The 27,314-nt window shown below is 42.0% G+C and overlaps 1 protein-coding gene across 1 annotated transcript in view; it reads right to left on the reverse strand.

Moving 5' to 3' along the window:
- The window catches only part of LOC126474635 (carbonic anhydrase-related protein 10), a 648,234-nt gene that overhangs the window by 462,384 nt on the left and 158,536 nt on the right, over positions 1-27,314 (reverse strand). The window contains exon 4 of the mRNA XM_050102114.1: positions 8,800-8,895. Coding sequence (XP_049958071.1) covers positions 8,800-8,895 — 96 coding nt within the window. The remainder of the gene's footprint in view (positions 1-8,799; positions 8,896-27,314) is intronic.

Raw genomic sequence — 27,314 nt, forward strand, 5'->3', positions numbered from 1 at the left:
TCCGAGCGGTGTTTCACAGATGATGAACTGCTAGCAGCAGGCGCATGAATTGGCCCTGAGCTCCGATGGAGCGAACTGTCGACGTGTTGGCTTGCGCCGCCCTATATAGCCGGGTCGCGGAGGAATTCCTGCAGATCCAGTTCCTCACACGTGACACGGCGGAGAAAATAGGTTCCTTCTCCAACCCTGGTGGCGGTTGCCCTGCCGTCTGTCGTCCATGTTTTGGTGAATGCAGTCCACAGTGGCAAGGCTCAGCGCCTTGTAAATATGCAACCTGTGATGCTTCTGTGTCTGAGGTGTTGCCGAACCCGGTAGACGAACGGCGGTTACATGGCAGTACTATTACCTGCATGCAAAAGGATGTCAACACATTTATTTCTATTTGTATGTGTAACCGTATTTACTTAATGTCTATAGTTGTTCATAAGATCAGTTATACATATATTAAATAAGGTAGATGACAGATTACAGCCCTGTTGAGCCCGTTATTGGTAGTGTTTCCTTTAGGTTTATCATTACCAAATTTTTTTATTATTTTTTTATCCATGTATATTCTGTTCATACTGTCGAAAGCTTTTCCGAAGCCAATGAATGCTATTCGTGCGTCTGAATTCAATTCTCATCGTTTTCCTAAAATATCCTACATTTATATCTACGTCTACGTACATCCTCTGGCAGCCACTTCAGTGAGTGGAGGATATAGTTCGTACTAATTTCCGTCCCTCTATTACATTCATGTACTGAGCTAGAGATAAATTATTGTCTATATGACTCTGTACTCGCACTAATCTGTCTTAGCTTAACCATGATCCCTGAGATATGTGACGATGGTAAAATAATGGTAGAATAGCCTTCTTCGTATACAGGTTCGGTAAATTTACCCAACAGGGTTTCGTTATTACTACGTTGTCTTTATTTAATGGATACCTATTTGATTTCCCCGAGTAATTTTGGTACACTTTACTATGGGCAATGACGAGCTGTTACTATCCTACCAACGTGTTCCTGAGTTCGTTCGACGTTTCGTCTTGGTAGTGAGTCCACACATTAGAACGATAGTCGAGTATTGCCGCCCTGGCGTCTTTAATGCGATTTCCCTTACAGGAACACTGCATTTTTCAAACACCCTTCAAGGAAATTTAAGTTCTCAATGCGTCTTCCTTAATCGTGATTTTTTCCGCCTCCGTAACTGTGATTTTTTCCGCGTACGTAGCTGAGGTAGTTCACGCACGCATGTACGGTGGTTTTCAGCTCGGAGGAAGGCTAGTGGGAATCTGGTGGTTAAAATCGCTACCAGTGTTTGGCCACCAAGAAAAGTAAAGGTGACGGCATGAAGTTCTTGATCTGCAGTCTCTTCTTCCATACCCTGCGTTAAATTCCAATTCTTTCCGCTGTATTGCATGAAGAGAGGGCATGTAACACTGTTGACGGATTTAGAAAGCATCGCTCGTGCGGAACTCAACTTGTCCTTTTCTCATATGATATCCTGCCAAGTCTTGATGAAGGGAAACAGCAGATGCCATAGATCCACATTTCCGGAAAGTGTTTGACACGGTTCCCCGCTGTAGACTGTTGACGTAGTTAGGAGCGTACGGATTAGATTTACGGATATGTGAGCTTGTCGAAGACTTATTAAGTAAAAAAAATTAAAAATATTCAATATGTTGACCTCGACGTCGAGTGTTCATCAGAAACAAAGGCGCCATCAAATGTGCCCCAGGGAAGTGTGATAAAATGGCTCTCATTCTCGACATACATAAGTATATCTGACGGTATGATGAGCTGCAAATTATGGCTGTTCGCAGTCGTGTACGGGGAGGCGTCGTCGTTGAGTGAGTGTAGGAGGTTACAAGATAACTTTGAATTTCTGGTTGGAATCATGAATGCCAGGTCGCTCTAAATGTAGAAAAAATTAAGTTTAAGTTAATGAAGAGAAACAGGAAATCAGTTGTGTAACGTTCAACTATAGAATTAACAGTGTGCTGCCTTACCTAGTCACCTCGATCAAACTTCTAGATGTAACATTGCAGAGAAATAAGAAACGGAACGACCATGTTAATTTGGTAGCAGGTTAGGTGTCTGCTCGACTTCGTTTTATTGAGAGAATTTTTGGAAACTGTAACTCATCTATAAAGGGGACGGCATTTAGACCACTAGTGCGAGCCATTCTTCAGTACTGCTCGAGTGTCTCGGATCGTCGCCAAACCGAATTAAAGAAAGACATTAAAGCAATTCATAGGCGAGCTGCTAGATTTGTTACTAGTAAGGTCGATCAACACGTGATTCTTGAACGCAATGGGGAATCTCTGGAGGGAAGACTATATTATTTTGGCGAGGCCTTGTTGAGGTAATTTGGCAACCGGCATTTGAGGCCGACCGCAGAACTAGTCTACTGCCGTCATCGCACAATTCGCGTAAGGACCACGAAGATAAGATGAGAGAAATTTGGGCTCGTACAGAGGCTTGCATCCAATCGTTTTTCCCTCGCCCGCTTTGCAATTGGAAAAGGAGAGAAAATAACCAGTAACGATAAAGGGTACCTTCTACTATGCCCCGTACGGTAAATTACTGAGTATGTAGGTAGATGTAGGTGTAGACGGTGACCGTCCATCGGATAGTAAGTTATTCTCGCGCTGCCTGCTTGGTGCTAATACAAAGGTGTAGGCTATAAGCCAACAGTGGGTTTCACCCTCTCCATTCGCTTCATCCAAGACAACAACGACCCAGCACTATGGTGTACAAGCACTCATCACATTTATCAACCAGACGCACTTACACTCTTGAAACTTTATAAAAGGTGGTAGGAAGACAGCAGCAAACCATCTCTACTAGCAACTTACCTAGAACTGCTATACGAGATTATTCATCTGCTCACCTACACTCATTCCCTGAGCATGGGATTACATTGACTTCTTAACACTAATTTTATGCCACAGTCACATTTCAAATAGCTTCTGAATATTACGCTTAAATACTTATTCGATGCTAAGTGCTCCACATATATACCATGCAACTCGGAGTCGGGTATTGACGAGGTCATTCTTTTTTTTGTTGTGGCCATTATCTTACATTTACCACCCAATGAAGCTGACATTCATTGCACCAAATGGAAAGTCAAAGTCATTCCGCGTTTCTCCTCCGATCGTCCAACGACGTTACCTTCCTGCAGACAATAGCGCGATTTTTTCTGTGGGACATCCGCCGCCCAACTTAACGTACATATTTCTATTAGTCAAATACCAATAACCCCCAGTTCTTTAAAGAGTCAACTCCCACGTATACCCAAGTATAAAACGTCAGATTACCCAATGAGTTGATATCTTAAATATTTGTCTTTAGACACGTAAGCGAAAAGAAGCTTAGGACATGTTTGAAATTATGCTTGACGTTTGTTTTAAATCGTAAACCGCACACATTGGATGAAAATACACCGACGTGACCAACGTCATAGGATACCTCCTAATATCGTGTCACACCTGCTTTTACTCGGCGCAAAGCAGTAAATCGACGTGACACGTGATCAACTAATGGTTGTAAGTGTAGAGATACTAAGCCATGCTGGATTTTGTGCGTGATTGTGTTCAATAAATGTTCTATGAGAATCATGTTGGATGATCTTGGCGGTCAAAACATTCGCTCAAACTGTCCAGAATGTTCTTCAAATTAATCGCGAAGAGCTGTGGCCCGTTGACTTGGTGCATTGTCGTCCACGAAAACTTCATCATTGTTTGGGAACAAGGGGCCCATGTATGGCTGCAAATGGTCTCTATGTAACCCAATATAACAATTTCCCGTCAATGACCTGTTCAGTTGGACCAGATGACCCAGCCCTTTCCACGTCAACACACCCCACTCCGTTATGTAGCCACCACCAGCTTCCACAGTGCCTAGTTGACAACTTTTACCCAAGGCTTCGTGGGACTTGCGCCACACATGAACCCTACCATCAGCTTTTACCAGCCGCAATCAGGCAACTGTTTTCTAGTCGGCTAGGACCCAAGCGATATGGTCACAAGCCCAAGAGAGGCGCTGCAGGTGATGTCGTTCAGTTAACAAAGGCACTCGCGTCTGTTGGATGCTGATGTAGTCATTAAAGCTCAATTTCTCCGAACTGTCCTAAGAAGTATGTTCATCGTACGTCCCACTCGGTTTCTGCAGTTATTTCACGCAGTGTTGCTTGTCTGTTAGCACTGAAAGCTCTACGCAAACGCTCATGCTCTTCGTCGTTAAGGCCATTGGCTACTTGTTCCCTTGGGGAGTGATAAGTCTGAAATCTGTTTTTCTCGGCACGTCCTTGACGCCATGGGTTTCGGAATACTGAATTCCCTAACTTGTGAGAGACCTTACGTTGTCATGGGCAAGGAAAAGTTCGTTTCCAATTTTGTAGTGATGAACACGCTGAAATCGTGTCTTTAATTTTCTGAGGATAGCACAACATGCTTCAGAGTTGATCGTTGCCCCATGCGGGAGGACATCAAATAGAATACAGACTTCAGAGAGCCAGAAGACAGTGGCTATGGCATTATCGGCTAGGGTGATGTTTTGAACATTTTCCTCGGAGGAGGGGTCATGTGGCGCTACTCCATGGATTACCGTTTTGTTTCTAATTCGAAGTGATGTACAGATCGTTGTTCCATCTTCCGTGACGATTTTCGATAAAAAATTTCCATTATCAGCCTCGTAACGCGCAAGCAATTCCGCACAGATGGCCCTTCGTTGCTCTGTATGGTCTTCTGTTATGCAGCATGGAACCCAGTGGGCACACACCTATTTGTACTCCAACTGGTGAACGAGTGTGTCAGCACGCCGGCCGCAGTGGCCGAGCGGTTCTAGGCGATACAGTCTGGAAAGGCGCGACCACTACGGTCGCAGGTTCGAATCCTGCCTCGGGCATGGCTGTGTGTGATGTCCTTAGGATAGTTAGGTTTAAGTAGTTCTTAGTTCTAGGGGACTGGTGACCTCAGAAGTTAAGTCCCATAGTGCTCAGAGCCATTTGAACCATTTTTTTGCGTCAGCACAACCAGCGGAGACGTCCAGTTGAGCAGTGAGGTGTTCGATCATGATCCATCGATCAGCTCAAATAAGTTTCCGTACTTTCCAGCTGTGTGTGACTGGCTAGCACGTAGGACATCGGACAGATTTGTGCGATCATGTTGCGATTAAGACAGACGCTTCGCCCAACGACTCGTCGTACTTTTGTTCGCTGCCAGGTCTTCGTAGACATTCTGCAAGGGCCTATGAATATCCATGATGCTCTAGTGTTCCGTCAAAAGAAGCTCAGTGCCAGCTCTCTGCGTGAAAGACAACTCTGTTACACAAAGTACTTTTGAAGGCTACGTACTGCGCCCCCACCTATCGGAACTTCAAAAAACTGTAGGGGCTGGAGTGGGAATATTCCACCTTGTTCCACAACAATTCCACTTTTTTTCAATCTAAATTGGCCGATAAAACAAATGTGATACATTATTTACTGAATGCTCCTCTTAAGGTGACTGGTTCTAGCGTACAAACTGCATAGAGCTTTTCCGTATCTAGTACTCTGAAATATCTTACTTTATGTGCTTCTGAATGAAAATGTAAAGTATTTACACAGTGTTCTGTAAGACGTGCGGTTTTTGTTTCCATTGTAAATCAATGACATTTGTTATTTATTGCAACAACGTGAGACAGAAGTATCTATACACTTGATGTGAAAGACCAAACCTGTGTGCTTCCCCTTTAGCAAGTTCGGGTGAACTGCAACGACGACAACAACAGTAGTGAGTTCATTACTCCAGACATGCTCGAAAGAGTATGGAACGAGTCTGAGTATCGTCTGTATGTTTTCCCTGTGTCCGGCGCATTTAACATTTCCGAAAAATAATCATAAGTTTGTATGTGCAAGATTGTACGTATATCCTTGTAGTATTGGATGCTTCTTTTGAAATCAAATACTTTGCAGTCCTATGCTAGACTTAAATTTTGCCCCCAAGTTTCTGTGTTCATTCATGTACAACAAATAATTGCGTGAAATCGAATGAATCTTTTTAAAATACCTGTATTTTACGTGTACTAGTACGTTAAATCATTACATACTGTCTTAATCATAATACGTGATATCTGTGCTCCCTAAATGTTAAGACGACCTGGCTGTGACGTACTTCCTATGAGTAGGGATTTTCCAGTATATTAACACAAGACTCAGTAAATTTGTAGCATAAGAATTGACAGGATTATGCACTGAGGCGACGCGAGTCATGGGATACCTCCAAATTTCGTGTCGGACCTTCTTTTGCCCGGCGTAGTGCAGCAACTGGACGTGGCATGGACTCAACAAGTAGTCGGAAGTCCCCTACAGAAATATTGAGCCATGCTGCCTCATAGCGTTCCATAATTGAGAAATGGTTTCCGCTGTAGGATGTTTTGCGCGAACTGGCCTCTCTATTACGTCCCGTAAATGTTCCATGGGATTTCTGTCGGGCGATCTAGGTGGCCAGATCGTTCTCTCAAACTGTCCAGAATGCTCCCACGGGAACAACTGTGGCCCGGTGACACGACATCGTTGTTTTGGAACGCGGAGATTATGAATGGCACAAATGGTTTCCAAGTAGCCGACCATAAACATTTCCAGTCAATGATCGGTTCAGTTGGACCAGAGGACACAGTCCCCTCCATGTAAACACAGCCTACACCATAATAGAGTCCCAACCAGTTTGCACAGTGCCTAGTTGACAACTTGACACCGTGGCTTCGTGAGGTCTGTGCTTCACTCAAGCCCTACTATCCGCTCTTACCAACTGAAAGCTGGACACGCTAGACCAGGCCATGGTTTTCCAGCAGTCTAGGGTCCAACCGAAATGATCATGAGCCCAGGACAGCCACTGCAGATGATATGCTGTTACCAAAGGCACTCGAATCGCTCGTCTGTTGCCATAGCCCTTTAATGCCAAATTTTGCCGCACTATCCTAACAGACAGGTTCGTTCTAAGTCCCATACTGACAGGGAATGCCTTAAATTTGATATTCTCGTCACAGTCTTGACCTGTGGATCTCGAAACATTGAATCCCCTAACAATTTCTGCAATAGTATGTCCCATGCATCTAGTTCCAACTGTCACTCCGCGTTCAAAGTTTGTTAATTGCCTTCCTGCGGCCAGAATCACGTCGGAAACCCTTTCACATGAATCACCTGAGTACAAAAGACAGTTACACCAATGCACTGCCCTTTATATATTATGTATGCGAAGTTACCGCTATCTGTGGAAATCGCTTTCCAATGACTTTTATCACCTCAGAGTATACTTTTTGAACAGAGTTCCTTCGAAGGCAAAGTTTTTAGTGAACTTTTAGGTAAGCAGAGTGAGTTCCGGAAGATTCCCCTACAGCTTTCACGTCATTCCCTGAAAGAAGTCAAAGATTTTCTAATCACCGAACAAGCATTGGGCCATTTGATTTACTGTGGTTTATAATTGTATTGTACCAAACGCGTCGCCAAGGCAGTACCGGTAGCGCTTTATCACTTCTAATCCAGTAACCTCGTCAGATTATTCAGGCATATCGACAGGCGCTTCACCAGTAAACCGTGTAAACGTGGAGTTAAAAACGTAAATAATTACTAATTTACGTAAATAATCGAAATATTTTTCAGCCTCGATTCATTATGATTATTACAAGGTAGCTTACAGACGATTCGAATGAAAATATAAGTTCTTTTAATTTTAAGTAGAAGGAAACTCCTAATAAACCGTACTAGATTGCGTGTGAGTGTTAAATTCAGTGGTGCATTTGTAGTAAGTAGTACTGACAGCCAAATAACATTTTCCATTCACTTACCGTTGTAAACCGAACTGTTTTAGAGATCAAAATAAAGAGATTTCTGAATATTCTCGTGCATGAAAGTAATGAACCAGAGCGATTTGCGTAAGTACGGTAAGAGTCAAATGGCTAGTTTAAATTTAATGGCAGTGAAAGCATTTACTACAGAATTCGACGATAATTTATCACAGCAAGCCAGCAGCAAATAAATCTGTCAGTTAAAGTGACTTAGTCATGATTTGTGTTGTGGATACATTACTCCAGTGAGAATCGCAATGAATGGTGTTCGTGGGACGTAGTAATAACTGACAGTGTATCACACGAGACTGTCAGACAGAAATGTCTTGCTAATGGACGAGCCACTGCCACACAATATCCTGCTTCACAGACGCCAGTCACTGTTCCCTTTTAACACATCCATATAGGTTTGCCATTCGCCGTCGTTCACACACCCTACCAACATTACCAAACAGCAGCATTTGAACCGAAAAGACAGGAGACCCGTGGCACCAGTTTAGCATGACACGAGAGACGAAATTCTAGACCGAACAGTGATACACAACGCGGCTTTCCTGGTAACGGGAGGTACTATGACAAGTATAGTATAACATCGCGGTAGTTGAGATGATAAGCAGCGGTTGGCACAGAAACAGTTTGGTTATCTCGTTCGTCGTACTTTTCATTCAAACATCTACGTAATACCTGTTTCAGAACAAAGTTTGAAGCGGTGAAGAATTGTTTTCCGCTATTCCAAAGCAAATACACTCTTGTTTGAAAATGCACTTTTTTCAGCCTGTCGTTCTGTGTTTCTTATTATTTTGATATAATAAAATGGCCATAGAGAAACTGAAAAGAAATTTATTTTCTGGAACTGCAATAACAACTGCATTCCATAAACGAAGTTGAGAAGTATTACGCGAAAAAATACTTTTAGTGAAACCTATTAGCAAGCAAACTCCTTCTGGAAGATGAGATTTCTCGAAAGAAAAATTGAATATTACTTACTTGGAGCAGCAGAGAGATGGCTACTATGCCCTGGGCTTTGTGTAAGGCCTCCGAGAAATTGGAGTACAGCTGTGAGTTGAAGCCGAAGATCTGGATCTGAAACAGAGACGAACGAAACAGAAGTTAAAAACTGCGTAGGTAAGTGTGTAGGACAGTGTAGAGCAAAAGGAAAGTGTGATTTGGGTATGCAGTTATTGAAATCTGGAAGAAGCTAAAGTAGTAATTGTTACTGGTGAATTAGGAGAAAATTTTGAGGCTACAAATATCTTTTTCGTTATCTGGATTTACATTGAATGAAATACAAATACGATGTCAGTGTGTATATGGGGACAAGGATAAAAAATACCCAGATTTTTCCCGGATCTACCGGTAAAGAATACATATTCTCCTAGGTGAAAATACAGTTTTTCCGTGTTAAGTGACAGTATACTTTCCGCCGGAACTGTAAAACTTATCAATCCTTTAAATGGTTTAATACAGCAACGTAGAATTTAACGGCACTTTAAAAAACCAAACTAGGGGCGGGGGAGGGGGGGGGGGGCGGGGAGGGGGGGGGGACACGTTTAGGAAAGATCTTTGATATGTAGCAACATGTACGCTGCATATTTTCGTATTACGAAAGTATAAATACAAATTCCTCCAACAGGAAAAGTTAATGGTTTAAGATTATTTGTAACCGGGAGAACAAAACCTCTGCAGAAAATCTAGACACTTTGTTACCGATTAGCTAATAACTTGCTCTTCTGTGTGACATAAAATTAAATATAGGATACCTAAAACCACTAAAGACAAGAGACTGGCAAGACAGTACACATTTCTTCAATCCTTAGGTCCTAGCGATTTTTCTCTCTAATCTTGCTGCAGCTTTACATGACGTACTTTCCTTTCTGCGAAAGAATTATTACCTCATCAAAGTTCGTCAAACGTATTGCTACATGAAAAATCGAAATGTCGTCGTCTAATATGGAAAAACTTTTAATACTAGTAGTACCCAAGACTGGAGTGGTTTCTCAATCTGATTACGTCTATTTTGTCACTGTGTGCTGGATAAAACACAAAAGGCCTTTCTAATATTGCAACAGTTGTAAAACACACCAAATAAGCGAGACTGTTTTGGCAATAATGATCATTTTTACAGTACGACAATATAATTCACGAAGTACCAATACGAAATACCTATTTGGCCCACTACAATCGCCAGCCTGGGTGGCTGAGCGGTTCTAGGCGCTTCAGTCTGGAACCACGCGACCGCTACGGTCGCAGGTTCGAATCCTGCCTCGGGCATGGATGTGTGTGATGTCCTTAGGTTAGTTAGGTTTAAGTAGTTCTAAGTTCTAGGGGACTGATGACCTCAGAAGTTAAGTCCCATAGTGCTCAGAGCCATTTGAACCACTACAATCAAAAAGCTTTATGTTAGGAAATAGTTTCACATTTCATTCATACGCTCCAGTTTTCATGCACGAGTTCGAAAAGTAGTAGAGCGAAATTTTTGTGTAAATTTGGAATCGTCATATTCTTCCATAATTTGTGTGATGTCCCCGTTTCTTCTCCTTCCTCGTTCTAACAAACAATCTTTCCATCAATAATTCTGTAACTATTCGTACCACTGTCAAAACTCTATCTCCGGTTGACTTTACTAACCCTGTCAGAATCACCTGTTTAGTTATCCAGCGATTATTCTCCGGTTAGATGTTATTACGTGTTCGTACAATGCGTTTTCCGCGCAACTCCCAGAATGGAACTGAAGCGACTGCTAGCCGGGGACTACAATTGGTCCTGTGTAGTGTGGCGATCTGGTCAAAAATTTTTTGTCAGTATTTCACTTTCTTGGATACACCGAGAAGATAATACATAATCTTCCTTCCTTGTTATTCCTGTTAGTCGTTTATTTCCACCATGGTAGTCTGAATCTATGGATTTTGCTAGTAATTATAACAACGCTAAACATTTGCAAACCGAATCAACTACATAAACAAGCATCAGTTGGAATTCACCGGTTCGGCTTTGTTCCACTCAGCTCGTATAGCCCCGTCCCATCCTGTCAGCAGAAAAGTTCATTTCTAGATGCGACGTGGATTCCCTTGGCAGTGACATCACGTACAATATGTACGCATCCAAAAATCAACTTATAATTTATTCATCCAGAAATCAACTTAGAATATGTTCAAAAACGTCCAAAAACCAGCACGAGTGCTTTCAAAATCATACAAATAATCGATAGACCGACGTGCGCTGGATGCTAGGTGCTTTGTGAAAAAAGGTCTTTTTTCCTCAACCTCCCCCACCCCCCTTACTAAATCCGGACCTGCTGCGCACGCGTGAATCTGGCAGCTTGGGCGCGCCAGTAATATTTTTTCTGGTACCCCATGTGGCCAGTTGCAGCTAATGCTGCTTACACAGCCAACAGCCACATTTCTGTAGCCAGAAGCGGGAGAAGGTGTTACTCATACGCGACTCAACTGCGTGTGTGCATGAGCCCGCTCGTAACTGCTTAAATGAATCTAATGTAATCAGTTGTGACGTCACGGTCATCGGAGGCAATTTGTTGTTATGAAGCATTGCATAGTCTTCCTAAAGCCTTTGAAACATTTTGCTGTTGGCAGACGCTTGTACGTGCACTGTGTTATTTTACACGGCGCATTTCCTTTGCAGTTTAAGTTTTATTTTCCTTTTTTTTCTCTTGTTCATGTTTTAATGCTGCAGTATGATTCTGCAGTAGGGGGATACAGTAATATCCTTTGTTAGAGTATCGGTTATTACCAGTCAAAATTACAAAAATTTAACTGAAAACTAAAACAACGAAAAATTCCCGGAATTCTAAAAAAATCCCGGGTTTTTCTAAACTAAACTCCCGGATAAAAAAATTCCCGAGTTTTTCCCGGATCTCCCGGTTGTCCCGGGTCGTATACACCCTGGATGTGGTCTCTTGAAGTTCCGAGAGGGATGAAGCTTGGTTACAGCGACCTTTGCGTAGTGTGCGGAACTTTACAACAGTATAGATATAACGTCATTCAAAGCCATTCAGCTCTTTTCTTATAGTCACTTTACTAATATTACGTTCTCCCACGTCAAAACTACACCATATATTTTCACCTAGTCTGTAGTAACCTCTAAAGATTTATCACTACAAGTGTCAAGCTTTATGAAGCAAAACGCTGTTGTTACTCGTGAGTAAATGCTGCTAATGCATAAGATCGCCTAGAGCAGGGTGGTCACCGGAAATCACTCAAGCCGAAATGTGGTATGCCTCCTTTAGCAGGCCACGTACGATTCCTTCCTTGATGCCCACTGGATAGGACTTGGCGTTATACAGCGTACGAGGGAAATGAAAATCCCATTAAACCATCCAGACAGCACTTTGACGTACATGCAGAAGAAGTATGAGCTTCCAACGGATCAGCCACCACTGTATACCTGTGCCGGCAGCGTAAACACGTCTCCACTTTCTTATGCTCCAAGAAAACGTGTCTATCCTGACTGGTAACTGTTACCGCGCGATGAGTTCCTCCATTACGTTTTATTGTTGTTAACCTCGACTGGAAGATACCCAACAAGTGGTATATGTAAACACAGGACTAAGGAAATTATGCTCAGTTATTTATAACTAAAACTAAACTGCCTTAAAGGCACAACGGTACCGACCGACTGCCGTGTTATACTCAGCCCACAGGCGTCAGTGGATGCGGATATAGAGGGGCATGTGGTCAGCATACCGATCTCCCGGCCGTATGTAAGTTTCCGAGACCGGAGCCGCTACTTCTCAATCAAGTGGCCCCTCAGTTTGCCTCACAAGGGCTGCGTGCACCCCGCTTGCCAACAGTGCTCAGTAGACCAGATGGTCACCCATCCAAGTGCTAGCCCAGCTCGACAGCGCTTAACTTCGGTGATCTGACGGGAACCGGTGTTACCAATGAGGCAAGGCCGTGGACTTAATTATAGCTGCTTGGAGTATTATTGGAGACAGATAACTGAGGATCCCAACTAAAATTATCATTTACACAAAGGAAACAGAATTGCAAAAAAAGGCCTTCAAGTCCAGAAATACAATAGTTGCTTTTCTGTTTATGTTGATTTCTCTTGAGTTTTTGTGTGTCATAGCTTAATCGGAATGAAGTTATGAAATCGCTCGGCACACTGCTAGCAGGCATATTTCTACATGGCTTTAGTCTTTCTGTTCTCCTGATGAGTCAATAATTCATTTGCAACGTATCCTAGTTTTACTTCGTTTATGTTGCCATAGAAAGCAAGCCTTCTTTCATTTATCGTGAATAAGGTCTCTTCAAACTTCTCATACATTTCTTGTATGATTTCAAATGAAATTTAAATCCACCTGAAATTACTTTTTTCGGACCTAGGACTTTCCTTAGAAATTTGGTTTTATTTATATCGATTTCTTCGCTCTGTTACGCTCGTTGTCCTAGTGTTAAAGTGCCAGACTATCGATATCCCGGATTCTAGAAGAATTTGTGTCCCTTTGGGAAAATAAGCCCGGCGTGTTTTAGGATTTTCTTCTTTTAATATTCATTTCTTTCATCTCTGGTAATGATTGTAGGACCACTAAGGCACCGTAGCTTTCAAACCAACCTTTAGGAAATGCCACTTTGCTTCATATATAGATAAACATTCTGATTCAACTACAGTGCTGTAGTGTCTGAATCTGAAGTTATGGGACTGAGATTTGTTGCATTTGTAAGATTTTGGCTCTTTCTGGAATTGCTGTCTTCTCATTTATGATCGGAGAATTAATGTCACCTAGACACGCAGAACATCTGTGTCCTTCATTGTCAATGTCGGGTGTATTGCCTAAACAGGTTGATTCAACTGGCCCTGTCGATGTTGTATCTGGCCTTCAAAAACCACCACGAGATTCTCATATCCTCTCGCTCGCTGCGCCCCAGCTATTATCCTTACAGAAAAATGAACGCGATATTTTTGTAGGAAATTTAATGTCGTTAAATTTTGTACTGAGAAACGTTTTCGCTGGTTGCCACGGTTTTCGTTTTATTCAAGCAAACGTACGAAATGTGACCTTCAAACGTACCTTCACCGTCAAACTCGTCTCTCAGCAGTCAGAAGTTCTAGTATGTTGTTCGTGGCACTCCCTACTACCACTGTACACAAATTTTCGACTACACGAACTATTCCCGATATTCCACCTTTTTTGCTCTGTATTGATTGGGCTATTATTACGCAATCATCATAGTCGGCTAGTTCACCAACACTTAATTTAAACGTGCCCTAGAGGGAAATGAAAGAAAGACTACTTTTGTAAACGTTACGCCAAAAATAATCATGTTGACAGATTCAAACGTAACTTTAACAAACAAATAGTCTCGGAGTCAGAAGGCCTGACGAATACAACATCGTTACTGTTTATTTTATGCTTTTAAAATTCCCGAAATTGTTAGGAAAAATTTACACAAACGTCAGTTTTACAATAAATTTGTAAGTACTCCACTAAACCGATGGCGTAATAAGGCTAGTCAACGAAGACAAAACAGGGTCGAGTGTACAGTGATAGGAGGGAGTACCCTGAACAACATACCAGAAATCCTGACCGGTGTAGACTGATTATGTGAGAGAGAGAGAGTTTATTTGAAGGTACTTTTGTACATTTGTCTTGATAAACTCTTAAACTGTGGCCTCCAGCGGAAACGTATACCAGTATAAAATGTAACTACCTTAAACTTCCTACAAAAAGGTCCCACTCATTTTTTGTGTGAGACTATTAGTTTACGCGTAGCGAGAGAGAGAAATATGAAAACTTCTCGCGTGATTTTTGAAAGCAAGGAATATAATTGCGTGTTGCATAAAACTGCATTGCTAGGAGCAGCTAAATCGCCCTGTCTGTTCCTGCATTCTGTTGTTCCGAAAGAAACTTGTAAATATGTCTCATCTCCTATTCCTTTTAGGACTTCTGTTTGATTGGTTTCAATTCTAGATTTTTCGCTACAAATGCTGTATCATCTGTCAAAGCAAGGCATTCTAATTTAGCACCTGTCATTTGATAATATGTGATTCCATTTCGTATATTGTGTCGACTTATTAATTCCTACAATAGCATAATTGTTGTAGTTTTGAAGCCCCAAGGTGTATGTAACATATAGAGTGTGTACGAACGGTTACCGAACGTTGTCTCCGCGATGGAATTCTCACGCCTGAAAATATTTAAAAGAATCCTACCCTTGACAAATGATGTCCGTAAAACGAAGAATCGAGTTGTTGTTTTAATTCATTTCAGTTTAGAACAATAAGTCCTATCGGGAAGCTACTAGAATGAAGTACAGCTTCATATCGTAAATTATTTATTTCCTTAAAAAAAACAAGTAGAGTGCAAAAAATTGTGTAAATACGAAGTACACAATGTCGGATTATGCCTATATGTAATTTATGTATTTTCGAGGTTGGCAGAACACATTTTTCACTTCCTTTAGGCCACGCCTCGAGTTGGTAGATGGATACAAAGCTGGATGATGCAGATTAGCAGTGAGAAACAGAGGACCCACACCCTGACTGGGCACTTTCGGAAGGAACTCAGTGGACAAGCAAATGGAAATCAACACACTTAATCTGTTTTCCTATCCACCAAACTGGAGTGCACAGGTCACGTATTGAAGCTATTGAAGTATGGACAGCGGTTTTAGTGCACCGATGATCTGCTCGTTGGGATGTTGGACGCTGTGCAGACGATGTACTTGGAGTACCTGCAATTCTCTGCCCACACAGTGCACGCATTAGGGTTGAAATTACGTCAGTACAAGAAAGAACACGAGTCAAGATTTCTGTTTGGTCACTAGCAAGGAACAGAAATTCGACTTAAGGATACTCACGTAAGGAAGCGCCTCAGTCGGAGTCAGATTCCACAGAGAGCTAAAGAATCGCCACTTGAGTAAACAGAATAACAATTGTGTTCATATAGGAACGACTTCATGCACTACTTCTGTCGCCAGCAACACATCTCAGAACCTAACCGACAGATTCTCTGTTGTAACTCTCGCCAGCGATGTCTCTAGGGCGGTCCCTGGAGGCAAATATCTTCAGTCTGTCACTGTAGGAAAATGCCTCTCCTCGTCATACCCCGCTACCTCCTCGACACATACCATCCATGTCTGTGCTCAGGCGACGAATCCCAGTGACTGTCACAAAAACGTTACCTCCCACGCCACTACATGGGTCATGAATTTGCCAACCAATCACCTGAAGCTCACACTCCTTCCACAAGTTTTTCTGGTAGTCCCTCTTTCCCTGATTACAGCTTTAGCAATCTGCCAATCAAATACGTGTGTCTGCTTCTCAGTGAGAAGCATGCCCTAGCGCTTCCCATTAGAAGATTCCCTGGAGGTCAGCTCACGACCGTCGCTTATGACCCCGTGCTTTTCTTCACACTGAAAGACTGTCTTTTAGTCTTATTCCGCACCCAAAGCTCTTTCTCCAGCTATATTATTCTGAATTAATTTCTGTTCCACCAGCCTGCAACTTCCCATGCCGACTGTGTGCACTATGGGGGAGGGCGTATGGGGCCTCAAGAACTGCAAATCGCCACCTCCTTCTGCTCTCTCTCAGCGCAGTAAATCTCAACTCCTGTCCCTGCAGAACACGACAAGTCTCTTCCCACTTTAGCCAACAGTGGCTTCTGAGGAACGTGTGGCCCACGTTGCTCTTTCTGTCATTGCTCAGCTGTAATTAACTCCCACACATTCAATACTACAGAAATTGTTAGTATGCGATACTATCCAGCATCACCCAATGAAATGATTAATAATCCGAGTGCTCATCGTAAACAAGGATCAAATATAAATGTAAATCGAAAAGAATATACACAATATTAAATGTATGGTGAGAAAAACTTTCCACCTTACAAACTTATGAGGGAACGTCCTTAGACTAGGGGATTTCATGATTTTTAATATAAAGAATGACATAACAGCTGCTGCCAAATTTATCGCCTGTGAGTGGTCAGCAAGTGTAACAGACATACTGGCGACCCAGGAACGATCCTGGTAATGGCAGGGATTTTTTCATGGCGGGAGCACTGGAATATGGTACACTCAGGCTCGTGAGACAAATTAGGAAGCCACATAAAACAATCACATTGTTATCAACCGTTAAGGGAGTGATGTACTGGCTGGCTACGTGTCATCAATGCCACATCCAATGACGCTATCGGCACAGATGACATGGAGGTCGGACATGGCAGTAGGTCTGCAGCAATTGGACTTCAGAGCAGGACAGAAATAGTTTTCAGTCTCACATTTTGGCAGTTGTAAATCTCTACCGTGTAAATCTCGAAACATTTGTCACGTCATGGGATGAAATGGAAAATTAAAAAACTTCTCAATGCATTTTAAATGTTGGCATTCACACAGATCGTCAACGAAACAGAACACAATCGGAATTCGATATCACAGACTCCTGGGGAGAAAGTTCTTGCTAATGGAAGATGTGTCACAACTGTATAATTTCGTTCACAGGTTCCCAGAAATAATAACTAATTTCGGTACGTAATGGTAATCTTCAATTTGTACATAAAAACTTTACTGAGTATCTATTTACGTAGATAACACGTATTCAGTTTAACTAAAACTTGGAATTCTCTGAATTATACTTGATTAATCTAAAGTATTAAAATCATGTGGTAAAAAATGCCGAACAAAAGTAAATGCCAACCCACTCCCCCTCTCACAAAATCCCCACTCGCCACCCATCATCCACGACACATGGATCTGTAGTGTGCAGAGTCGAATCAGTAAAATTTTCGATAGCACTTAATATTGTTGTAAGGTTGGTATATTGCTGTTACTTTTGTTTTACAGCGTATGGCTGTGTTATTTTATAATTTTTTTATGTTTTCCTCAATTCCTGATTAATGAGGTATGATAATACGCTCTTGCCATTCACAGAGGATGGCGGGCTTAACTCTTGCAGACTTCGGTCTCTTGTTCTGTAGAGCCAATGTTAACGTATTACGTCAGAAGAAATGAACATGAGAAGGATTGTGACAAAGTTTGTGGCATGACTCCTCCAAGACGGTCACAAGCAACATCGCTCGGAAGTCTGCAAGGAACTAAAACAACAGCTTCAGAACGACGCAATTTTCTTCCGAAAGTTGTCACGGCTAACGAAAATTGTGTTTATGGCTAAGACACGGAAACTGAGAAGTTGTCGTCCCAGTGGAAGAATCCTTGATTTCGGCCAGAAAAACTCGACATTCAAGAGCTACTTGAAATCCCTTTTGACCTTTTATTTATATCGACGGCATTGTTCTTCAATACGAGTACTTCCTCCCTCCTGCTCTGAAGGTAAATTAAGAATTCTATTGCGATGTTCTACGCGGCGGTGGGAGGGCTTTAAGAGAAAACGTCCACAGAAATTGCATAGGAACTACGGTGGACGCTGCAGAGCCGAAAATGACTTATATTACTTAGGAACTGGCGTAAAAAATGATGCAGTTATTCCCCATCCACTTTAATCTACAGACGTGTCTTCCGTGTACTTCTTTCTCGACACCAAGATGAAAACCAAGGTGAAGGGGAGTAAATTTGATACGATAGAGGAGATGGAAGCGGAAACACAGAGCCAACTAAAGATTTTAACAAAGAAAGAATTCCAGGATCCGTTTCAGAAGAGGCACGATCTTTGCGCTCTGTGTGTTCGCTCCCGAGGGTACTACTTGGAAGGTTGAAAGTTGCCTATTAGACAGCCGCTTTCAGTTTTTCAATAACTCTCCTTCATTAACTCGTGGACTCGTCTTTGTTGATACTTCACAAAGATGTTTCTGTAAGCAGAATCGTTACATGCAGTTTAGTTCTTTGAAGTATCTTTCTGAGACGGTTAGCGGAACCTTTCCGCCGGGAGCTTCAGGAGGCTGTACTACCAGTGGGCCGGTGGTTAGAAGACTACCCATTTGAAAATACACACTTGTTTGTGGGCGCTTAGTTTGGTACGTGGTCGACTGGAGTTTGATGCGGTGGCAGTAGTGCTGGTGAGATAAGTCCATTTACCACGGTAATTCGAAACGGTTGCTCATATACAAGGTTTTCTATTAAATCATTAGTTCAGTGCTCGTATTCCAGGGCTCAAAGTTTCACTAATTTTGTGTGCTATACTTGTTACGAATTTCGGAAGTGAACGTTTTCAGTCCGCTTGAAGATGAAAATGTTTTGTGTCTTGTGGAATTAATAGGCTTGAGTCTGCTTAAAGAATGGTATTCCCGTTGTTTAATCCGAAACAGTACGCTGGCAGTTGATTCACTCTCAGCTTCAGTTTATTCTATGGTTTTGTTGAAGCTCATGGAACTTCATGGAATCGAATTTATATGATTGCTACTATACTCGACTTACTTTGCTGGTGGATTTTGGTTTTGGATACCAAATGTCTTGTATGTTCATTTGATTTGGAACCAGGTATCCAAACTAACTGCAGGAGCAACGAGATGACTATAATTAAAGTCGAGACACTCACAGAGGTCCAGTGTGGGCTGTGTTTACCGTATGGAAGTGAAACGTGCTAGATGATTTAATGCCGCTGTGAATGCAAGAAAGTCGTATAGAAATATTTCCATATATAATAGATTACGAACGGGACGTGGGCAGAAAGGATCAACAAGTGAGGAAGGCATATCACTGCTTTTATAATCAACCACCGCTAGCAAGTTTGTTCAATATGAGCATTGGAAGCGTCGACGAACTGCTGCATCCGTAAAACGATAAAGGATTGCTATCAGCAGTTCCCCTGGAATCTGAGCAAAGTGTTCCTGCAAACTGGTCTTCAGATCAGATAGAGACCGAACGTGTCCCTGCTAAACGCACTCTTGTAGATAGCCCCAGAGCCAAAAGACACAAGGATTCAGATCAAATGATCTTGCAAGCCATGCATCTGGAAAACCTCTGGAGATTACATGCTCCTGGACCTTTCGCTGGGCGAGAGACCTGAGGAGTTGCTCCATCCGGTATTAAAACTGTGGTTTCCACGCAACTGCGCCCTTCCGAAGCAGGAATCACATGCTACACCTGACAGGTCCCCAGCGTCTATTCTGTTCAAAGAAGAACGGACCGAGAATAAACTTGTTTGTGAACCCACACCACACAATCACATACGGCGGGTGCAGTGGCTCTTCTTGCACAACACGTGGTTTATCAGTACCCCCAATCCAGCAGTTCTGTGTCTTCATTGCAGCCTATAGTGTAAGATGTACATCGTCATTGCGCAGGGTATTGCTTCGCCACGTGTCACCAAACCAAGCGAGATGAGCCAGTGGTTAACACAGTCGACTCGCATTCGAGAGGACGACGGCTCAAACCCGCGTCCACCCACCCAGATTTATATTTCCCGTGATTTCCCTAAATCGCTCCAGACAAATGCCGGGATGGTTTGTTTGAGAGAGCACGGACGACTTCCTTCCCCATTCCCCATCCAAGACACTATCCGAGTTTGTACTTCGTCTCTAATGACATCGATGTCGGCGGGACATTAAACTCAAGTACTTCCTTTTTGGTAAATGTCATCAACCTTGATCGGTGGCGGAAACCGGAGAGAAAATTCCGAATGTAGCTGCGTTTGTGTTTCAGTTTCAGTTGCTGGACTGCCTCGAGCTTGCACGAATACCAGTGTAAAATAGACCTCAAATCCTCTGTTAACCATGAGACGGACAATTCTTGCGACATTGCACGAACACTAACGTCTACCACTACTCGGATCACGTGTTGCATGCTCATTTACAGCAACAGCAACCTCGTCAATAACTGCCACAGAGATAGGACGACTTTCTCTTCCAGGCGCCACACCAAGCTCACTCATGTTTTCGAATTTCATTACCTTTCATCACTTTTTTTTTAAACAATCGGACCTTTCAGTCGGCGGTACTCTCTCACTGAAGCACTGTAATTGCTGCATTTCACGTTACAGTAACATCGCACGGTCTCTCTTCTCGATAGCCAAACTGTTCACGCACGTCATGGCGTGTCAGATGACGGCGTGGTTGTCATACCGTCATATTAATAGCGTACAGAGCCAGATTTGCATCTACTGACCAAAACTGGAAGTAAGCTTTTTTCGAGAGTGAATCAGGTATTCATTAATGGGTTAGCATACCTACCAAGTTTCGCTGCCATATGACACTGTAATGTATGACTAGCTACTCTTTAATTATAATTACTCGGTACTTCTCTTTACTATCTTCCCACTTCAGTTATTAAATATTCGAGTACGTAGTTCCATATTCTTTCTCTGACGTCGTTTCGTGATCGTTTGTCACAACCTGCCACATCTACCTCAACTAACTGTCGAACATTATACAATTTGCCAAATATTTAACATCTCTGACATTTATAACATTCGTATCCCGTTGTTGTGGGTGATGATCTTCGCAGAGAAGGTACGTCTCGACGACGGTAGCTGAGTGAAGAGGTGCTGTGGCTGATTCTGTAAAGTGTATTTGTTCGTGTTGCACAGACTAAATTACATGAAGTATTACTTTGGTATCGCTACCATCATCTAGCGACTTACGCGTACTCAAATCTTTCTAACGGCAACCTCACTGAAATAACTCTGAATTCCTACCAGTTATTCTACATTCATATTTGAGTATTGTAACTATATTACGAAGCCTCGATCTCCACTACATAGTGATCGACTGTGAGGTGTTCACTATTATACATTGATAGTTTCCGTAGGATCTTACGAGCGATTTTCATGTTCATTGGTGTTCTATTATTCATACTATTGCTGTCATCTCTTTGACTGTGCAGTTTATGTTATCGTACGTTGTTCATTTAACTCGCTTTCCATTAACGTAGTGAGACAGCGTTTATCAACTGATTATTTGTGTGCTTAATTTCTTTATAAAAAGGTATAGTTCCATCAGTTCAGGGCTTCATAGTTCTACCTGCAATAGTAGGTCAAATTCAATTTATTCCATAGTAAATATGAGTCAATATTTTAAGAAAAGTAATGAAATTTTCCAGAAATATGAATGTCCTGAAGAAATGCAGATAATTAGGTTAAAAGAAGTGGGCCATTGTTGAAATGGAGACAGAGAAGCCAGTCAGTGTACAATATTCCACAACAATTATGGTAAATGACAGTGGTGTGACTGATAATTCACAGTTTTCAAGTGCCTTCAACAATCGCTGTCTAAAGGTAGCAGCGAATATAGGATTAAATGGTTCAGTTGAAGAACCAAGAGAATATATTAAAGGCGTCATCTGACAAAGCCTTAAGCAGATAGAGGTAGCCCCAACATTTTTCACTGAAATTCGTACAGCTGTAGATATTCTTAAAGACGAAAGCTCATGTGGAGTTGATGGAACTCCCAACACAGTTCTGAAAAGTTGCCCCAACTTCATAAGTAATGTCCTTAGTGATATATGTGGTGCATCATTGGCGCAGGGAGTTTTTCGACGCAGGTTATAGTATGCAGTTGTTAAACCACTTTATAAGAAAGGAAACAAGACAGACTTAAGCAATTATCGGTCAGCTTCCTTACTGACATCTTTTTCCAAAATATTCGAAAAATTAATGTTCGGTACTCAAGAGTAGACACAAACTTAAGTGGAAACAACTTACTTAGCATATCACAGTTTGGATTACAGAATGGTTGATATACTGAGAATGTTATTTATACATTCAATTCATAAAACACAAAAGCCTTAAATAATTAAGTGTCGCCAGTTGCTACTTTTTGTGATCTCTTCAAGGCGTTTAACTGTGTAGATCATGGTACTCTCTCAGAAAAAGTAAAGTTTTATGGAACTTTATGTACAGCTGCTTTGAGTCATCTTAATAAACAGAATGCAACAGGTTGTGCTGAATAATTCAGATAATATAGGAAATGTGGGAAATTTTAGTGAGTATGGAGAAAAAATCTCAAAGAAAAACCCAGAGTGTTCTATTTTGGGTCCACTCCCATACCTTATATCTGCGAATGGTCTTCTACTTACTATTCAACAAACCAATTTGATACTATTTGCAGATGATACTAGTGTTATAATAATATGTGGTTCTCTGAAAATGGGCTGTCCCTGAATCTTGATAAATACAGTGCAGTCAATTCTCTACAACAAATAGTGTCACACCAGCAGTTGATGTAGCACGTGAGGAGGAGTCAGTAAACGAGGTTGAATGCTCCAAAATGTTGGGTGCATACATTGATGAAAACTGGGAAATGCAAAAAGTAGGTTACTGAACGACTCAGACAATTATTAACTTCAACTACTTTTGCTTTTCGTATAACTGCTAATCCTGGAAACAAAAGTATCAACCTCCTGACATAGTCTGCATATTTTCAGTCGATAATGTCTCACCGAATAATTTTCTGGGGTGACTCATCACTTAGAAAGAAAGTACTAATGCACAAAGGCCACCAGTAAGAATAATATGTCGTTTTCACTCATTGACTTCTATAGGTACCTCTTCAAGGAACCAGACATTTTAACTGCGCCGTCGCAGTACCTATATTTACCAACGAAATTCGTTACAAAAAATCCATGACAATTTGAGAAGAACAGTGATGTCCACTAGAGAAAATTACTTTTATTGATCACTGTTAAAGCTCTCAGTGTCTCAGAAAGAAGTTCAATAGGCAGCAACAAAAATTTTTGATCATTAGGACAGGAACATAAAATTTCTGACAGGCACCGGAACAAGTTTTAAATATAATTTAAAATTATTTCTCCCGGACAGCTACTGCTAAACGACTGGTTTCTATTCCGAAATGCGTAGCTACTAAATGTACAGGATGGCAGCCAGTCAAGGAATATTCTAGGGAATTAGTTTAAAAAATTTATTTGAAAGCGCCAGTGGAGTCTTTACAAGTTTTTCTCCAAGAATAATTCACGCCTTGTCTACGTGACACAAGTCGCTTGCCTTTCAAAAGCGAGGCAGTTCTGTCCAGTTAAAGCTGCTGACAGCAGACGCCCTGAGCCCTCTGCTGCAACCGCTAGCGAATTCACGCCATTGGTTTTAGCCAATAGCGTGCACGAGATACCGATCACGTGTGTGGACGCCGGAGTGATCTGCGGTGCAGAACACAGTTGCCTCTCTCTCTTGTAATACAGACCTCGAGCAGAACAGGCGTCTTCTTGGAAGGCAAAGCTTCAGGCTCTGCTCTTCGCGACTGGCCACCAACGTAAGTCAATACGAACCGCTTCCCCCTTCGTTACACATTTCAATCAACTATTCGTCCTCCTTGACTGGCCTAAACCTGCTAACTTCCGACCCTAGGTGTCGCCTTTTGTACTCCGTATTTTGAAATATATCCTCTTTATTCTACTAAATTTCCTGTTTTGTCATTTAACGGCATCCCTGGATACCCACTAACAAATCCTGACCGCTCGACCTCCTGCACACTGCCGCCACGAGGCATATTTATCAACCTTCCTTCCCCTGCCTGCCATTTTATAAATTAACATTGGTGACAGAAGTTTCGCTCCCCATCCCCAAACCACGTACTCTTTTACAATTGGTGCCTTCCCGGCACGTACTGTTTTACGTAAAATAATAAATAATATCTGTATCTGCATGCGTAGGACTAAAAGTAATAATGTGCTCACTAATGCTAACACCAATTACGTATACATATCCTGTAAACTGACTCGTTACACTTCATTTAGATACAGAATTGTTCAAATGATCTATGAAACATGTATCTAATTAACTAGCTAACTAACTGACTAACTTACCTGGCAACTCGCGCATATTCAAATCTTTCGAAATGCACCATCATTCAACCGACATTAAGTCGAGCTGCTGCCAGTTACTCTCTTTTCATATGTGAGTACTGTGACTACGTTAAGTGACGTCGATCTTCATTGCACAGTAATCGTTTATAGCGCATTCCTTATCACACTTCGACAGTTTCGACATGATTTAACAAGTGACTTTTACGTTCACTGGTGTTCTATTATTCATATATATGTATATATGATGAGATTTGAATATTATTAAGGTAAATACATTGTTTGTTCTCTATCAAAATCTTTGTTTGGGGAAGGAGATCAGACAGCGAGGTCATCGGTCTCATCGGATTAGGGAAGGATGGGGAAGGAAGTCGGCCGTGCCCTTTCAAAGGAACCATCCCGGCATTTGCCTGGAGCGATTTAGGGAAATCACGGAAAACCTAAATCAGGATGGCCGGACGCGGGATTGAACCGTCGTCCTCCCGAATGCGAGTCCAGTGTGCTAACCACTGCGCCACCTCGCTCGGTCAAAATCTTTCATTTGCAAACTATGCCTATACGTAGTTAGGGCCTTCAGTAATTAGAATCCTTTATTTAGCTGGCAGTATTGGCGCTCACTGTATTGCAGTACTTCGAGTAACGAAGATTTTTGTGAAGTAAGTGATTCATGAAAGGTATAGGTTACTGTTAGTCAGGGCCATTCTTTTGTAGAGATTGTTGAAAGTCAGATTGCGCTGCGCTAAAATTATTGTGTGTCAGTTTAGTGTTGATCAGAATAGGTAAAGAGCAAAATGTCTGAGTACGTTCAGTTCTGCTCAGCTGTTTGAAAATCAAATAATGTAAGAGCTTTATCGGCACAGTAATTCACTAATCTCTCTAAGGGGACGTTTCAATAACAAGGCATCATTCCACTAATTCAGGAATTGAACCAGAAGTTCAGTCACGAATAGAGCATCCTGTTCAAAAGTTGATGTTGGAGTATAAGATCAAGGTAATATTTTTAAGTAATGTATTCCGGGAATGTTGGATACAGCTTTGTAGAACAGAGCTTTTTCGGTTCTGCTAAGAAAGGTGCATGACAGTTTACACGATCTCTGCAAGCGAGGCCGCCCTACTCGAGGAGAAGCCGCCCTGCTCCGCGTTGTCGCCAAGCAGCGTGCCACCCCCGGCACAACCCGGCCGCCTCCTGCGCTACCCTCGCAAGCAGTTCACTCCAGAATTTTATTACCTCTCCTAACGAAATTGCGCGCCCGCCCGCGAGGCAACGCCGCCGAACAAGCGGTTTCCTATCGTTTACTCCCCCTCGCCTTCCAACCCACCCCCCACCATCCACCGCCCGCGCCTACAGGCCTGTGGCGGACGACCTGCCACACATGCGCCGTGATCCGATTTCAGTTTGGAACTTCGTCACACGGCGATTCACGCCCGCGCCGCCTCCCTTACACCCGCCGAGGACGCACCGCCTCTCGGTTGAGCAGAGCGGGATCCGATTTCCAAACGATATCGGAGTTTTTGATTTGCCTCCAGGGCTGCCTATAATCAGTTTAAAATCTTGTTACAGCAACTTAGTGGCTCAGCGAAAACAGTAACAGTTTTTCAGGGAAAAATTTACTTGAAAAGTACGTTTCAGATCTAAGGCACAACTAAATGTGCGACTCTCAATAATCATTTCATGCCTCCACAAGGCCAAAGTACTACGACGTGTAGTCATAAACATTAAATTAGTGACATAATATTTTTTTCTTTTTCTTTTTTTTTTTTTTTTTTTTTTTTTTTGGTAAATCAAGGCTTGTGCACACCTGTATTCTCAAATTATTAAGGAACCAGTTTCGGTCAGAACGCAAAATCTTCAGGTACAATGAGCCATCTGTATGATATAAAAGGCAATGTCCTGCGTCACTAACTCATCATCGCCCAGCCGAAACCGCTGAAGATAGAAACCTGAAATTTATAGGTGGTGTTGATCTGCTATTGTAGGTGACTTTTAAGAAGGAATTTTTCAAAATTCCACTCCCGAAAATGGTGAAAAAAATGTTCAAATGTGTGTGAAATCTTATGGGACTTAATTGCTAAAGTTATCAGCCCCTAAGCTTACACACTACTTAACCTAAATTATCGTAAGGACAAACATACACACACCCATGCCCGAGGGAGGACTCGAACCTCCGCCGGGATCAGCCGCACAGTCCATGACTGCAGCGCCTTAGACCGCTTGGCTAACCCAGCGCTAAAATGGTGAAATAGAGGGTGAAATTTTTTAGAAAAATGCGACTAATAACGCAATTTTGAAGCTGGGAATACGAACATAAGTATTTAGTTTCTCTGTCAAAAATAAAGACGAACGTGTTTCGGTAATTTTGGAAATTCCACCCGTAAGTGGGTGAAATAGAGGATGAAAGTTTGTATATATATTATGGACGCAATTTTGAGATAAATGTATGAAAATTTTGTAACTGGCCTCCTGGATAGAGGTAAAAAATACGTGCTTCACTGCTTTTGGAAATGCAGCCCCTATGGGCGTGAAAGAGGACCTTACTGATTCACTGACTCATCATCGCCCAGTCCAAACAGCTAAGGAAAGAAACTTGATATTTGGAGAGGGTCTATTTTGTGCTGTAGGCGTCGTTTAACAAGGTATTTTTTGGAAATTCCACTATTAAGAGGGTAAAATGAGGTGAAAGCTCTATAAAATATGTCGCTTGTAAGACAGTTATAAAGCAAGAAAATTTGTAACTGGTTTCTTGGTTTGAAATAAAGAATCACTTTTCTCAGCATATTTCGAAATTCAATCACTAAGGGCGTAAAATATCAGGTGAAATTTATTTTTGAAACTAAATTATT

This window comes from Schistocerca serialis, chromosome 4 (genome assembly GCF_023864345.2).
Source record: "Schistocerca serialis cubense isolate TAMUIC-IGC-003099 chromosome 4, iqSchSeri2.2, whole genome shotgun sequence".
Classification (NCBI taxonomy): Eukaryota; Metazoa; Arthropoda; class Insecta; order Orthoptera; family Acrididae; genus Schistocerca; species Schistocerca serialis.